The sequence below is a fragment of the Temnothorax nylanderi genome, unplaced genomic scaffold (assembly GCF_030848795.1).
Source record: "Temnothorax nylanderi isolate EJ_2023f unplaced genomic scaffold, tnyl_v1.0 TNYL_tig0077_pilon, whole genome shotgun sequence".
NCBI classification, from domain to species: Eukaryota; Metazoa; Arthropoda; class Insecta; order Hymenoptera; family Formicidae; genus Temnothorax; species Temnothorax nylanderi.
The window spans coordinates 14219-31549 of NW_027249139.1; the positions used below are offsets into that span (position 1 = coordinate 14219).

At 41.5% G+C, this 17331-nt stretch overlaps 1 protein-coding gene across 3 annotated transcripts in view; it reads right to left on the bottom strand.

Annotated features, from left to right (window-relative positions):
- Positions 1 to 17331, bottom strand: part of Rim (Rab3 interacting molecule) — a 58876-nt gene that overhangs the window by 10095 nt on the left and 31450 nt on the right. For 2 of the 3 annotated variants that reach the window (XM_071709439.1, XM_071709438.1), the window contains exons 8-20: positions 15634 to 15841; positions 14112 to 14369; positions 13239 to 13262; positions 11810 to 12074; positions 11257 to 11508; positions 10775 to 10948; positions 8598 to 8627; positions 7103 to 7259; positions 6593 to 6762; positions 6333 to 6502; positions 5806 to 6040; positions 1736 to 1875; positions 757 to 933 (exon numbers count right to left, since the gene is read on the bottom strand). In XM_071709439.1, coding sequence (XP_071565540.1) covers positions 757 to 933; positions 1736 to 1875; positions 5806 to 6040; positions 6333 to 6502; positions 6593 to 6762; positions 7103 to 7259; positions 8598 to 8627; positions 10775 to 10948; positions 11257 to 11508; positions 11810 to 12074; positions 13239 to 13262; positions 14112 to 14369; positions 15634 to 15841 — 2260 coding nt within the window. Of the gene's footprint in view, positions 1 to 756; positions 934 to 1735; positions 4288 to 5805; positions 6041 to 6332; positions 6503 to 6592; positions 6763 to 7102; positions 7260 to 8597; positions 8628 to 10774; positions 10949 to 11256; positions 11509 to 11809; positions 12075 to 13238; positions 13263 to 14111; positions 14370 to 15633; positions 15842 to 17331 lie in introns of all 3 variants that reach the window. The other variant, XM_071709436.1, reaches the window with a different exon arrangement.

Sequence of the window (17331 nt, forward strand, 5' to 3'; positions counted from 1 at the left end):
TCTTGTTATCGTTCAATTTGTTACCCGTCGAATCGAATTGTAATGCAATCCACGTGGTCGTAATGACCAAGATTCGTGAAATATGAAGAATAAGATATAAGGAATAATTAGAAGAATTGTTCAGCCAGAGTACTCGTTGTATCACTTTCAATTTGATAGTTACTTTGTCTTATGTCTTATAAGTATAAAATACTTATATCTAAGTATTTCATATCCGGTTTGTAATCAATCGCACTGTAAAAATACTGATGTTGCTTTTTATCCGTTTTATTCCTCAGTCTCTCCTTATTCTCATTCTTCGTATTTTGACCATAAGATGTAATCGAAAATTTCTACCGCACGCGTTCAAGGCTATCGAACTCATCTTACTCATTAATGTTTAAAAAAGTGCGTCCGTACATCGACGACATATTTCCATCATCCTCGTTTGCATGTACGTAGCGAGAGCACACCGTTATAATCTACACACTAACGATGACTAGACTACTCTATCCTAAGTTACGAAATATCGATGTTCTGAAGAAAACGATATCCTTTTCACTAAAGAGAGAAGATATAAACGTCAGGAAAATAGAAAAACTGTCTAATGTCGCGCAAGATGGTGTCATACATCGATCAAACGTACTAATACCGCGCACCGGGATGACGTTACTTTCGCGCGAACGATCGATCTTTTACGAAAAATCACGACTACGTATAACACGTAGAGACTAAACGCAAACTTAACTAGAAATGACCAGTGTGACAATGTGTTACCTGTCGCGGATAATTGGCTGGTGCTATTGCTCTTCTTGCCCAGACCCGCCTGATACTGCACCGCGCTTCCGCTACTGCTGCCGCTTCCGCTTTTACTTCCCGGCGAGCTCTTACGGCCTCTCCTCGTTGCGTCTTCAACGTTCAACGCAATCGCGGTATCGCTGAAACTACCCGTGTCTGCGAAACAAGGACATGCACTTGTACACTTATAGAATGAAATTAGCGTGGTCCGAGGATAAAGTAAATAAAAAAAACTGTAGGCCACATTTCTGTCTGCTCTCGTACTGTCTTTTGCGACGTCAGTTTGGAAAATAAAGTCTGTGCTCTGTAGCAAGCTTACACAAAAGAAGAGAGCTTTACATTAACTTCGGTTGAATTATACATTATGTAACACGACATTAAAATATAATCGTTACATAAAATATAAAAAGCAATGCGTGTCCGATCTTTACTCGTTGAACAACAGACAAAGGAAGATTTCGTGACTCTGCGAACTCAAAGAGAACTTTCAGAACGTTCGCATGTATGTATATCCGCAGTTTATTAATTACCGCTAAATTCGAGTGCAACGAGTTTGTGACTATAAATCTCGACGAAAATTTATGTTACACTTCTGCAAAGTTTGGTCTTCGTTCTCTCAGCTATACATATCACGTCATCGTGACAGTAAAATCGATACCTTTTTAAAGAGAATTCATACGTATTAGCGAAAAATAGACATGAAACAAAATTTCTGTTAAAAGGCAAAATGTGAAGACACATATGGTAGAGAAATCAACTCGATAACTTAATTTTAATGAGCGCAGGTTTCGCTATTATAGATATGTTAAAAGCGCGAATACGATTCGTGATAGTGGAAATGATTAACGTAAGATATATTTTGTTATTGAGAAATGGATGGAGAATTTGTCGAAATAACATTCTAATCTTTGTAAAGAATAACGATAATTTTAGTCACAGTGTAAACTTTCTCTCTCACCTTTCTCGTCCTGCGGCACATCGGCGTTACTGAGACTCCTGGTGAACTGACTTCTCTTGTCACGCTCGTCGTGCCCGTTGTCGGTGACCTGGCGTCTGGACGTCTTCTCGTACGAGCTCGACTGACTGGTGGTGTACTCGCTGCTTTCGGGCATAGATGAGGCACGACGATTCCGAGCGTCGTCGTCGTCGCGACGATCGGCGACGGCGTCGACGTCGTAAGCGGATTTTTTTCGGAGTCGTCGCCGGGCGGACGACGAGGACGACGGCGGCAACGGTGGCAGGAACGTCGACGCCACATCGGCGACATTGGCGAGCGGCGACGTTTTCGTGTTTTGTGGGTGTTGGTGGTGATGATCGTCGATCCGTGGGTGGTAGTTTTTAGCAGTGTCGGAGGTAGCGGTTTGGGAATCAAAGAGACTCGAATTAGCGTTACCAGGGCGGGGTGCTCGGTTACGGGGCCTACGCGGATCGCACGGGCCAAATCCGCAGTTCTCGCTGCACTGGCTCTCGCTCTCCATCGAGTACTCGTAGTACTCGAGGGTGTCGCTGATCGCTACGTTCCTTTTACTACTTCCCTGCGGTTGCTGATGCTGCGTTTGGTGGTGCTGCTGCTGTGGTTGCCGTTGCTGTTGCTGTTGCTGCTGTTGCTGATACTGCTGACTCGAGTGCCGCTGTTGCTGCTGATGGAGCTGCACAAGTTGCTGCTGACGCTGCCTCTTCTCGAGCATTTCGAGATCCCTAGCCTCTGGACAGCTGCTGTTCCGCCTACGATATCTATGCTTCGTCTCTAACGATGAACGCCGAGAATCGTCACCCTTCCGCGATAACGATCCCGACCTACCTAACTCCGAGGAGGACAGTGCTAGCTCACGACACTCCGGGCAACTACTCTTACGCCTAGCGCGCGACCCGTGTCGCGCCTCACGACTCGAAGAACGCTGCGACCCTGACCTAACTAGCCCGCGTGCCGCCGGATAACTGCGATCCTGATATCGGTCCTCGTGATCGTATCTTGCGTCTAAGTAGCTACCACGATCTTGTTCCGCGTCAAAGAAGCTCGATCTAACGCCGTCGCCCGATCTAGCGTCCGCCACGTAGCCCGACGTACGACGGAAATAATCGGCGCCGACTACTGTCTCCATCGAGCCGAACTCCTCGTCAGAGTCCAGCAAAATACTCGACGTTCTCTCGTCGTTTCCTCGCAGACGGTACATTCGTAGATCTCTGCTCTCTGGACAACTGCTGTTTCGCCTGCGGCGGTACATGCGTCTGGCGCGATCCGCAGTCGAACTTAGGTCCTCGTCTGAGTGTACGGTCGGCGTGGACTCCGTTCGTTGGATCAGTCTCCTGCTCTCCGTTAATCTCGACTGAGCGCCTGACATGTCTCTGGCTCGCAGATTCTCGTAGTCACCTCCCTCTTTACTGCCTCTCCTGCTTCTTCGTCTTCGTCTTCGCGGTATGGATCCGTCCTCGTATGTTTCCTTACCGATACCTGCGGTGTGCGTAGTCCGATACTCGTAGTCGTCGGACGAACGATAACTTATGTAATCGCCCGTCGTAAACTTCCTGTCGTCATCGTCGGACTGTGCGTAACATTTTCCCTTAACGGCACACGAACGTTTTGACACATCGTGAAAGTACTCGCCTTCGTGCGATCTGCCAATTCTTAAGGCACCAATGCCTTCGTCTAGGTAACTGCTAGTAAACTGCTTCTGCTCGTAGTCTTCGGTTTTCTCTCGGTCTATAAATCCTTCGTCGTAATCGGCGTCCCAATTCTCACGATCCTTGTATTCATCCTCTTGATAGGAACGACTAATTGCTCCACGAGACCGCAAAACACTTTTTATGTCCTTCGACGTCCACTCATCCACGTTAGTGGCGTCATGGATCTTCGTGGCGGATCTCGCGAGAACATCGCGATCGTAACTTTTACTGGACGAAAGAGCCCCCTCGATACTGCTGTAGATATTATCGCTGGTCGAATTACTAAGATCGCTATCTACATTCTTGGTTCTTGTCTCCGAAGATATGTCTCTGATATACGAGGAGTCGTGATTCAAGTAACTTCCGTTCATATATTTTCTCTTACTAGTATCATCCTTGTCCAGAACATTCCTGAGATTAGCACGGTCGTTAGTGCTGAAGAGATCATTGTCGTCCGTTAAACGGGAACTGTATGAGGCTTGATAATCGTCGGTTTCGGTGTTCTGCTTGTCGAAACTCGGAACGTAAATCTCCGTCTCGCCGCAGCTGAGCTCCGAATCGTATCCGTAAAATGGTTTGTGGTCCTGATCGAGCAGAAATTCGTAATTCGTCTCTTTGCTCGTCAGACCCGTAGGCACTTTATCGTCACCGTTAGAATCGTAGTAGGACTTGCTCTGATCGTCCAACGCCGGTATCTTGTCACCGTACCCGGCGTCGCTGAGAGAGAGATTCCGCTTGAGCTTTCTTCTGGCCGTCCTGAGACTGTCGTCGCTGAATATGTTGCTCGAAATGCTCTCGTACTCGAAACTCTTGGCCCGGCGCGATAGCAGACCGACGGCCCCTGGCCTAGTACCGAAACGATCACCGTATGTATCGTGCATCACGTCGTAATCGAAGCTCCTAGTCTTAGCGGACAAAAAAGACCTACGCGGATGCAATCTAGCGTCTATGCTCCTAATATCGCGATGGTCAGGGAGGTCGATCGGATCTCTCGAGACAATCGGTCGCTTTGTCTTCGTCGTCATAGGCGTCGTCGTCGTCGTCGTCGTCGTCGTCGTCGTCGTCGTCGTTGTCGTCGTCGTCCTCATTGCCGCGGAATCATCGCGTTCACGCGACATATCGAATCCTCCCGCGAAATACGGTGCCAAATATTTAAAACGAAACTTCTCCACAAAACGATTGTTAAAGTCGACCCGGAGGCAATCCTCGACGTATAACGGTATACGATTCTTAGCGCTACTAGCTACGAGTCTCTCTGGCTTGAGTATGTACCCCTCGGAAACGCTGTACTCGCTGGTCTCGGAGTTGTAATATCTCAGCATGTTCTCGTCGACGGTCTGCGATCTCGTGAATGGTGTACACATCTTTTTGTACAACGAGCGTACCACTGCGGACTTGCTCCGTACGAGGGGATATAGGGTGGGACACTTGCTAGGGTTGTTGCTTCTGGGCTTGGTGGGACAATGACATTCGCTGCAGGGTACCCTAAGATTGTGCCTGCGCCTATTGCGCCTAGGGGGTGGGGGTATGGGGGATATGGCACCGGGTATTAAAACGTTTTTAACTGTCGGTCTGCAAACAATGTTTTTCATATAGAGAGTTTAGCGCTCTTGCGGGAACACAACCAAAGGGTGAGCCCATTCCGCTTTTCATCTTTCTTTTGCTCCTTTTTTACTTTTTTTTTTCTTCTATTTAACCGCGCGTTCGCGATCGATCGAACGCATATCGGTCATTAACATCTCAAAACTCGACTCTGTCGATTCGCCGAGAACAACGGGTCGGCATTTCAGAAGAGACACGCGGCGATCGATGTACTTCGCAATGCTTCTTCTTCTTTTCTATGACGCGACGAGACACAACTACCTAACCGTTCGACCAACGCCACGCACTGATCCCTGCTTCCTTAGAATGGGGCACTAATTAAATGGACATTGACACGGTGCATAGGAAGTGCAATCTAATCGCTCCGTAAAGAAAGCGGGAGGGATATCGGAAGACTTGACACGTACACAAGCAGGATGTGAAAATGTGCAACTACGGGATATTTTTAGTTGACAATGTCCATTTAATCCAGGGATTTTACTTGACTCAAGAAGTTGAGCCGATGAGTGTGCTATTCCTCAGAAGATTGATTTTAATGTATCGTGACATAAAAGACATATAATGATGCATTCTAATATTGCAGCGATAAATGTTTAAAATATACGATAAGAAATATATTTAAGATAAACACACTCGATGCTCAAATCCTCCTTCCTAACGGGATATTCTCTTGAATCTGCGTTGCTTTGCACATTGATTGCCGCAACGCTAGGTGGTCCGTACGGTAAAATAACGGAAATTTAATTATAAAACTATACTCACATTAATCTCGATCCACGTGGTCGTTCCGATTGCGTACTAAAGGCACTGCTCGTTACCGAAGCTATGCTCTCCATGTCAGAATCTCCAAGATCGAGTATATCTTTGTCGGGACTTAAGTGCCCCGTCCTCGGCCTGTGCAATCTGTGAGAGTGATGACTATGTGGCATTGTTAGTGGATCGTGTCCCATTGAAGGAAGATCCGAGTCCGAAAGACCGCTGATGTGTCTTTCCCAGCCTGGGAATAAATTAATCAATTATTTAAGATATAATAATAAAAATAAAAATAAAAATAAAAATAAAAATATTTTATATTTATTAAAAATAAAAAATAATAAAAAATAATAAATTAATATATCTATAGTATATAGTATTTATAATATATTTATATTTATTAAAAGAATGAGTTATAATATTGGCTATTGTATTAAAATATGTTTGTATTCATTCATTCTTAAGTCCAGTAGTGGCCAATAAAAAAATATCAGACAAATACATTAATTTTTCCGATAGAAAACGTTGAAACTCACCTCCCATACCCATGCTCCTGTGTATCAACTGTCTGTTGCGATGTCTTACGAATCTTGCTCGTTCGTCAAAATCTTGCGCGACTCTTTCCTTCAAAGCTGCTGGGATTTGAGGTAACTGACGTTTCTTCGGCGATCCAGTAGGTGTGGCGGTCGCCGATCTCGAGCCGAATCTAAATAAGAGCAACGGTAAGTCCACTGTTCCAGTTCCCACAAGCTTGTAATCTAGATAATGTCAAAGAGTTTTCCCTGTGATATTTTACCTTGTCGTATGAACATATCCATGCAAGTAGGGAATGGATCTATGCTCGGGTGGAGACAAGGAACGATGACCGGTGGGACTCTGAGATCTTCCTCGGTATCTGACACTCGGAGAGTCCATAGGTGCCGCGCTGTGCGACCTGTGACCCATCATTCCCCGATGGATCTCGTCCTGCGATACGTATTTAATAATGTACAAGGATACACTTCGATAAATGTTGTATATTTAATAACATGTGCTTCGATGTCTCATGCAGCAATAGAGTATCAATAATTTTTCTTTTTTTTTTCATTCGCGCAAAAAAATGGCTCGCACAAATTAATTAATCATTAATTAATTTCTGCGATCCATTTTTTCTTAGTTAAAAAATTCGATCAAAACTCGAACACACACGCGCGCGCACATGCACACTTTTTCTTTCTTGTAACTCTTAAATCTCTCGATTTTAAGCACATCTTTGTGCAATCGGTACTCAAATAAAAATTAAAACCAAACGTTCTCGAACATTTACCTTACGATATGCCTGATAACTCGAGATAGAAGCAGGTTGTTGGTCACGAGAAATCATTAGGGCTGCCCTTTTGCGTCCCTGAGGCGACATATCTCTCCGACTCCGATGTTCGCCATCGACGCAGAGTTCCCTCTCCGGTGGCGGGCTAGAATAGTGGCTGCTCCAGCATGCGTTCATTTTTTTTTCATCAATCAATGAATGCTGCGTGCCTTACAAGTTAAATGAGGCGAGTGCTGTGATCTCGCGTTAAAATGTACATGCGGCCAGGATGGTGGGGAAGCAGAAAAGATGTTCAAATGCTAGGAGCGAGAATGAGCTACGCAGCACCGAGGACGGAGTCGAAAACGTTGAGATAAGAATAAAATCCTCTCACTCGTTAATGCTATCTTTCAAATTTTCTTCGTACATATTTTGGCGCATAAGACAAGCGCGAGCTCGATTTGACTCCTCAGATCCCAAACTGCGAATGCATATCTCCTAATTTGGCGCGAAGCAGCTCCAAGTTACTCGGCAATGCAGTCGAGCGTTCTCTTTGGTGTTCTCGATCTCGCGGGGCCCCTTTCGTTGCCAAAAATGAGAGTATGCGCGACAAAAAAGAGAGTGACTCGTCATAAATTAAGAATATGCCGTGTAAGTGCGTTCGATGAGTGCCAAGTACTGCGTAAGTATTACACATCAAAAGGAACGACCGTGCGAGATGTGTAAGATACAAAATCCAGAATTTTCACCATTTTTGGCAACGAAAAACATAATGTCGATGGGCAAGATAGTCACGAAAATCGGGCGAACTGCAGTCAAAGCTTCGACAAAACTCAATCCACCCCGGCCGATGCACTGCAATGCACTAAGCATTCTAGAAGCCATGTCTTGTCGCATCTAATATAATATGCGTATATGCGAGAAGCAATGACAGCATGACGTCTAAAGTGCCTACATGGATGGCGATTCGCTAAATATTCGCACTTAACATCTCGTTGTTCATTTCACTATGTTTTCGCGTCTTGACGAGAAACGAAGACAAAGGATAGAAATTGTCCCGGCAATTTTGTAACACCGAAACGTCGTGCATTGCAATATTCACCGACTTGCATGTACAATATCGCGCGTGGAAAAGGAATTAGAGATGTTATTGCCGATGTTTTCCGTCACCGATGACGTCTGTAACACGGTCGTTGTTTCTTTCTTTTACCGAAAAAAAAAAGAAAAGATACTTTCTCTCTTCCTTCCCTCCCGTTCACGCTTGGAAGTAATATCCTTGGTCAAATGAAGGTTTCTCGTGCCTTTGTTGTTCGTTCTTAAATCAAATTAGCTACGTGACCACGTCAATACACGTCTCATTGTCTCGTCCCTACTACATCTCCGGCTTGAGATGATCCGTCGGCATGACTAACTGACTGATCTACGCGCAATACATTAGAACCTAGCGGTGAGGATGCAAGACGTGTGACTGCGTGATTCGTGAAAGAGGAGAATATATAAATTGTAATGGCCGTACCGCTTATAATTTGACGGCATATTATGAAACCTAAAAAATAAATCACAAAGCATACGATTAAAATCAAAATCAATGGGCGGTGGCGCGGCCGCGGCCGACGCGTCATTGTCTAATGTTTCTTATCTCTCCACAGATTATACATTTTAACATAAAACATTTTATCCGTATTTATGTGTATTAATTTAAACTGCGAAGAATGTGTTCAACCCTAAACCTTTGTGTATAAACGCGTAATTTTTTTTATTCTAGCAATGTTTAAGTATGGAATCGCGTAGGCGCGAAGAGAAATAGTATAAAACTTATGCATTTTTGTAATTCTCATACGTGTATCCGCGATTGACCAGAAAAGCTATGCGTACTTCGTCACAAATATAATAACGTGTATTTACTCGCGTAGAATTATAATAAAAATTTTATCAAAACGCACACATTGTCCATTATGTTAGTACAGCCGGCTTGGTTTGACGATGGATATGTTAATGTAACTGGCGAAACCCTTTCAAATAATCTCATTAAACGATATTGAAGGTTATTTAAATATGTACAGGACGTCCGCCGCTCTCAGAGCAGGCTGGAATGTTTCAATTATTCGGAGAAAGCTTTTCCAGGCTAATGCGCGCTTAGGGATAGAAGCGTCCGCTTTGCAGATCGAAGCGATATAAAAGAAGCGCAGAGCGATGCCGGATAATATCTCGGCTTATCCCCATCTCTGCCACTCTACCTGCCAAGTCTATCGAAGATAGCCTACGTGTTCATTGAATCCACTACGTTGATTCAATTTGCCGCGTGTATCGTCGATGAAAAAATTTATGGGCAAGCTTTCTTTAAAGCGAGAGCAAGACGCGTCATTGGAACAATTTCGTGAAATTTACTTGCTAAATATATGAGAATTATAATTGTTGTGAATATACGGATATCACGAATTTTATTATGTAAATTTCGTGGTCGTTTAATTATAATTATTAATGATTAAACGTTCACATTAGGAAAGTTTCACAGGTTTCACATTTTCGTAACTGTATAATTTATTGCAGTTGCAAATATATCTAACTTTCTTCTCTAAGATCAATTAACTTAGCAGCGATTTTGCGCGATTCTAAATAGGTTCATTATCACGAATAATTAACACTTTGGACAGTTATCTTCTTTTTTAACGTACACTATCGTTTCTGTCGTTTGCATATAAGTAGAAACTCGAAAACTTCAACACAAAAATCACTTTATACTCAGAAATAACGACCGGATATCATCATTAGAATATTAATATGGATACGAGTTTTAAGGCTGACTTCCGGAGCTAGCAACGGTCGTGAGCCAACTGCTATGTCAATTGGCTTGTTGCCCAGTTTTATAACTTGGCTTTTACCCCCTCTCGATTGACCCCTTCCCATTCGAGTCTTATCTTTCTTTTTTAAACTTCCGTTCGCAATCATTTATTTTATATATTCCTACTTGTCTCTATTTCTCCACTGCGCTTGGCTTACATTTTAGTCGTATAAGAAAGAAAGAAAATCAGATCTCTCTTATCGGAGCCGTTTTCAAAACTTTATACAAAATGTTTTTAAATTATAAGAAAAAACAATTCTACAATAATTTTACGGCAAATAATTGATAAAGAGAGACCAAAACAGTTCAATAAAAAAAAATCAACAAAAACTCCTTTATTGTACATTCATTTCAAGTCATGTAAAGTTCTCTTTAATCGCATAGATTGAATCAACGTCTGATTCTAATGGAAGGAATTCTTGTGGGAAAATACCCTGTATCGTACGCCGAAATAACGACTCCTTGTGTAATAAAGACCGCAATACAGGGAACGAGAATAACTATTATGCAACAATAACGATGGTAATTACGAGATCTGTAAACTAGATCCTAAGTCGGGGGGCAGTAACTCTGCCAGATTAGTAATGCAGTTCCTACCGATCAAATATGCTGATTGTAACGTATTTGGGTAACTGCTGCATTTAGTTCTCAATAATGTGTAAAGTATCAATTCGATACCTCGTGATTCTCGCATAAACGTTTCGATTTGCGTATGACGGATTTATGCGGTATTCGACGCAGATATCCTAAGCTAGTTGAGTTGGCTGATTTTTCCAGCGGTTTCAATATACTCTCTTTCGTTAAACCGGGAGATTTATATATACTACGGAGATTTTAAGAGATGGCCTTACCTAGAGGAACTGCCGATACTGCTTATGCTGGCACCGTCAGCCGTTCTTCTTTGTTCTCTCGACACGTCGCAATCCGTAATGTCGCACTCCGAAGTGTCGGAGTCACTTAATCTCGACGTGGTCGACGGTGGACTAAGATGACAATCTATCATGTCATCAGAATCTTGGTAGTGCCTGAGGAGTAAAAAATAGTTAATTATTCCAGCGTTAGACCCTGTTATTTTATCGCGACATTAAATTTTTTTCTATTTCTTTAGAAACATAAAATACCAAGGAATATAGGCCCCTCTTTGTCTTGAAATGCAGATTTCTAAGACTCACGAGATAAGTCACCGTATTATAATGTTACGTCATTTTACGCAGAGCGAGATATAACATGGGAACATTGTCAAACATTCCGCAAGGGATTCGTATCGATGCGAGGTATTTATTTGATCGCTTTTAGCATTGGAACTACTAGCTTCCGCGAGTGCGATTCATACCTGACGTGCCGGTGTTCTCCGTGAGCGGTCAGAGAATGCCATTCTGGTTCCTCGTCCAGGAGACATACTGCCAATTCCAGGACAGCCTCGCCGAGGAAATCGTTCGCCTCGTACCTAGCGTAGTCCCAGACCGTAATCTCCAGTGCCCTCTTTTTCAGCTCCGAACGTCTGACTCCATTATAAACGAAAGTCTGATTCCATCTAGGGTCGTTCGTGTTCGCCACAGTCTTCGTACGTCGTTTCGATTTTTCGCTATAATGACATTTAAAAAGATATATAAATTTTCAAAGCACTCAAAAGATTAGCCGATAATTAAGAACAAAATGAGCCGCAGACCGAATAGTCACCGTTAAAGGATTATAAAACAAAACTGTAATATTAACATACGTCAAAGAATATATTTCAAACGTATTTAATTGCGTTTTTATGATATTCGAGTTACATTAAAATGAATATTGAGGCATTTTACAGGTTCACGCATATTTCTCCGAAATTTTCAATTGATCAAAAGTATTATCATCAAAAATACCGTCAAATACGGTAATTCACTCACCTTTTGTCAGGAAGCAGAAAAACTTTGGCGTAAGGGTTTCTAGGTTGGCCGTTGCTCTTTGGCGTGAGCCCCGCGGCGCAAATTATCGTGACGATCAGCTGAAGTCCCACGGGATCGAAGCCCAGCTTCACCTGGATACTACCGCCCACGTTCGCATTTCCGGTCGGATGTCGGGAGTGTCGACCGCGTCCTTGGGCGTGCAGGTCCGGCGAGCCCGGCGACGTCACTAAAACCGAGGGTTTCTCACGCCTCGCGTCGTACAATTCTGCAAGTGATCGTGCAGCTTCGACTAGGATACAACTTGTTTTCGTATCTGCGATCTTGCAGCGATTCACGAGAAGTGTAGGTACGCGAGTTTCGTCACGAGGAAAATAACGAATAGAAGTAAAAGACGACGGTAAGTAAATGAAGAAGAAGAAGAAGAAATTCGGGTGATCCAATGAATGGACAATCTTTCATGCTTTCATTACCGTTAACACATTCATTGCCATTCGTCAGCCGATAACGCGCCGCTCGCATTGTTGGCAGTGAATATGTTAACATTCGTGTTTGTATATACGATATATATTAAATAAATACTCAAACGACAGGAAGATTGAAAATGTATCTTCGAGAAGTTCAAAGTAGCGTTTGAAAGATCGGGATGTCTGTTAGACGTCTATTCGAGAGATCTCTGCGTCGATCGGATACTTGAGTGTGCGAAATTATAGATGCGAAAACCAAGTTCTATCTCAGAGCGTCATCGAACCCCCGGGGATGTTGCAAAATCGATAAACTATTTCTGAACAGTTCTGGAAACACCCACGTCTTTCGAAGAAGTGAAGTCCGCATGCACGGGTTCTCACAATCACGGAAATCCGTGACAACGAGCCACGAAAGGAATGAGGGGAATTATGATAATAATGTTAGATCGATATATAGTAGAGATAATAGACAGTAGCGAATACAGTAAATTACACTTATCCATAAGGATTACACGAGATACTCGTGATTTGTATTAAGTAGAGAGGAAGCACAATATATATGCGGGATTTATATATATATATATATATATATATATATATCGGCATCTTTGTATCTTGTGTATATACATATAATATAGTTGTTGCTCCCATAAGACTATATACCTATGTGCTCTTTTAGCAGTGGGAGGAGGAGGGGTGCATTAGCACTACAATCTACATCTACGTTAAACATCGACGGTAATACTCAAAACAGAATAAATAGTAAATCAATTTTCGTTGCTTCGCCATACGTCTTGTCGTAGCATCGAAATCACGACTCTGGGGTCCCGTTTGTTGAGATTTGAGATTAAAGAGAAATCTCACGAAACGGTCGTCGATAACGGAGATTAAAGGGCTAATGATATACAGGCAAGAAACACTGATCAATCGAAAATGGTTTAAAGAAAGTTGTCTGAAAGGCCTACCCCATAGTAAACATTTCTTAAGACCTGAAATGCGAAAAAAAAACCATGTAATCGATGGCAATAGCGTTGCTTCTGACGTGTTCAATACGTATACTTATGCGGGTGTTGGTAGAATAGTAGAATAGTGTTAGAGAAGCGCAATACGTCGTTTTACGTTTAATGGGATTTAATTGATATCGATAAATATTTCATCAGTCGGAATAATAAATTTCAACTCTTCCGTCTTTCAAAATTATTGAAATATATCATAGATATTACTATGCGTGCTACTTTTTTTCGGTATCGTGTTATGCTTGAAACTTGTGCTTTTCTTATCCATTATCTTCCCTATAAATTTCACCTAAAACGGTGTCACAAAAGATTTACGGATTAAATAAAATAAACTATGTTAACTTTTTCTTCACCCAAATAAAAGGATGTAAATGCGTTTCAGATGAAATACTTCTGATTCTCTAATAATCGCATTCATCTTAAAACAACGCATCTTTCTAACACACTCTTTTCTAATTTTTTGGTACTACATCCAAACTGACATCCTGAGAAGAATAAAAGCCGATCTACCTATAATGATCTATCTCATCCCTTTTAATTGTATAATCACCATTCATATATACATAAGATTTATTTCTTGTAGCGTCCATGATATTTATTAGTTGTAAAATAACGGCACTATAAGCCCATGCACGACTACCATATTGTATCAAATCGATGGTAAGTATATTCAGAGTTGTAAAAAACAAAAGATATGTATATTCCGAGTTTGAACGGAACGAGTCGGTGATAAAATAATCTAGATCACGACATTTGTGATACACAGAAGCGAAATCAAGTCGGAAGACGGCTGGAAACGGAACGTGCTGTGTGCATAGTCACCTTTGTGGTGAGGCGTCGGAGGCCCAGAGATGGTCTCGTGTTTCTGTCTCCATTGGCTCTGAGCAGCGATTCTTCTAGATGCCATGGGTGTCGATGGGCCCGGTCCTGCAGGCGCCATCCCCGTTGTTATCGACGACATCTTTCTTTCAACTACGAGCTCAATCTGCGGCTCCAGCCTCGACTCGGCGATGACGTCGTAAACCTCCCGGAAGCTCTTGCCTTGAAGGGACCTCCCATTCCACGCGATTACCTCGTCACCTGAAACAGCCGCAGGAGATCGTCGAGCGTCGTCCGATTCGGTTCTTATGCACGGTCGTGGGAGCGGGAACGGCTTGCTCGCGATTGTTGCGAGCATTGTCGACAAGCCGTGCGCTTTCAAGGCGTCAAAGCTGAAAGCACGGATTACTACGACGAAATGTTCGTGAAACGATCGAGGCACAGATCTTTCTATTAATATACACGATTAAGAATGCTGACCGCCACATATATATGTCGCGGTCAAATATACAATTGACGGCATATAATTTATCTTTCCCAATTCTCAACAAATAAATAATAAACCTTTATAAGTTTTCTTGTAATTTTATTAATTAAGTCAATGTGATAACGATCGATATTAAATTGTTGCAAATAAAATGACAATTTTTTATTTGAAACGTTTATATTACAAATTTAATACATACTTTCTTAATCAAAATAATCTCCATCTACTTCAATGTACTTTTTCTAACGAGATACAAGTCCTTCAATGTCTTTCTGATAGAAATCTAGAGAACGAGAGCCAATGAATTCTCCGAAAGCAGTTTTTACATCGCCGTCTCTTTCAAACAATTTTTTCTTCAAAAAATAATAATCTGTGAGTAACAGATCAGGAGACTAAAGAGGATGCTTAATAGAAGCGATGTGTTATTGCTTCACGACAATGCTCGGCCACATAGTGCAAAACAGACTGTAAAAAAATCAACAAAATTGAAGTATAAAGTTCTCCTGCATCCTCCTTATTCTCCTGACCTGTTACTCACAGATTATCATTTTTTCAAGCATCTAGACGGCTTTTTTAAAGGAAAATTATTTGAAATAGATAATGATGTAAAAACTGTTTTCGGAGAATTCATTACCTCTCGTTCTCCAGATTTCTATCAGAAAGGCATTGAAGGACTTGTATCGCGTTGGAAGAAGTGCATTGGAGTAGATGGAGACTATTTTGATGAAGAAAATATATATTTTGTGATATAAACGTTTCAAATAAAAAATTAAAAAACCGACATTTTATTTGCAACAACCAAATATATTGATTGATTCAAAATCAATGATTAATTTCCGATTACGATTTCTCTGGAGCATAGCGGCAAGAATGTTTTGTAATGTAAAGTGTATCTCGTAACGTTTATCATGACGTTCATTACATAAATTTCATGTTTTACATTTTGCTTGTAATAAACGCGTCGTAATTAGGTGCTCGCGACTTGGACGATTTGAACATTTTGCGAATTGCTTGATCCAAACTTTGTAATCTCCTTACCAGGTCTAAGTTGACCTTCTATGTCCGCCGTGCTACCCTTTTTCACCTTCTCGATCAAAGCGCCCATGGAACCATCTTCCAATAGTTTGCCACCGACAACTTTTAGTCCGAGTATACTACTACAGCTTCCGGAGCCGGCCGATTTTCGCAAAACCATGTGGCCGATAATCTTCTGACCGTCCTCGCTCACTTGCCAGGATAATGGATGCTACGGAGCGCGGACAGTATTTCTTTTACTGATAATAGGTGTCACATGCCTTTATAAACCATTAACAATACGGAATGTACGTCCGAATTCTGAATCTTTAATCCAAATACGCTTACATAAGAAGAAAAAACTAAGAGACATTTTATGCGATATTAGTTATAATAACCAGTATGACTTAACGTAATTATAAAATATACAGTTTGTCTGTTATGAAAGTAATTAGTCAAAAGTCGTTCTTATAGAAACTCGTTTATATAAAACTCATATAATTTTGTTGATTTCCAGTATTCTGACGTACTTCCATTATTGATCTATATTTATCAATTAAAACAAAACTAATAGAAAACAATTGCAACACACATCAGTTAACAAATATGTACTACTGAGAAATGCCTTGCATCTTGCAGCAACACATTTCTCTTGCGCGAACTACTTGAGCGTAAAAAATGTTATAAGATACAAATGTATAGTTTTTAAATTAGCATAAGATTTGAAAGGATACGCATAGGCAAGTTGTATCGATATAAAAAGAGCGAAGAGCAATGTATAATTAATTAGAAAATGGAACAGCTCTAATTGTTCTGAAATAAGATGTTTCCAACAAATAAAAGACCATAGTTCATCTTTCACGAAGCCTTTCGGTATCCTCCCAACGAAAAAGGCTGTCTTCGTGGTTTTCGGCGATCTAGGCATGTCGGAAAATTTACAGAGCAACAAGCAACGAGCGCGGTTGTAGTACGTATAAAAGCGAATAGTGGTATTTCATGCGCTACATGCGTGAATAGCAAATATTATAATACGTAAGGCATTCTGTACTGCATGCATCTCGCACCTGTCAAATTTTCAATTTATCCGAAGGCCCTCGGCAATTTCAAATAAAAATAATATATATACATGTATTGCAGACATGCAAATAACACTGCGTGGTCGTCAATATGCGTAATATATTGCGTAAAAATCCTGAGCGTGATGTATCTTTATCTTTATCTGAGAACGACACGATTCACCAGGTAGATCTACTTTAAGGAGAGGGGTCGCCTCTTTTTTTGGCTTCAGTCCTATCGAATGTTGAGCTTCTCAACATCTAATGCGCGATTCACAGAAAGCCCGACAGAAAGTCTTGTAAGACAGAATTTTAATTCAAATGTCTATCTGTAAAATTATTACGGTTCACGTCTTTACACTGTAGAGGATTTAATACCAGCACTAATCCTGCTTGGACATTGCTGGAAAATTAGAAAGAGTCATCAGTCTACACGATCGATCATATATATTCTCAAAAGCCTACAAATGTCTATAAATTCAATTACATGTTTTTATAATCCATTTCTACTTTTACGCCAGTGAAATATTTAGAGTAATTTTAGTCGTTATAATAACGATGCTTTTAATCATGTTGAAAGTCCGAATTTCCTGTCAGATATATTCGAATCGCCGAGCTGGCAGGATTGAACGCCAGACGGCAATTATGATATTCCTCACTCGCGATT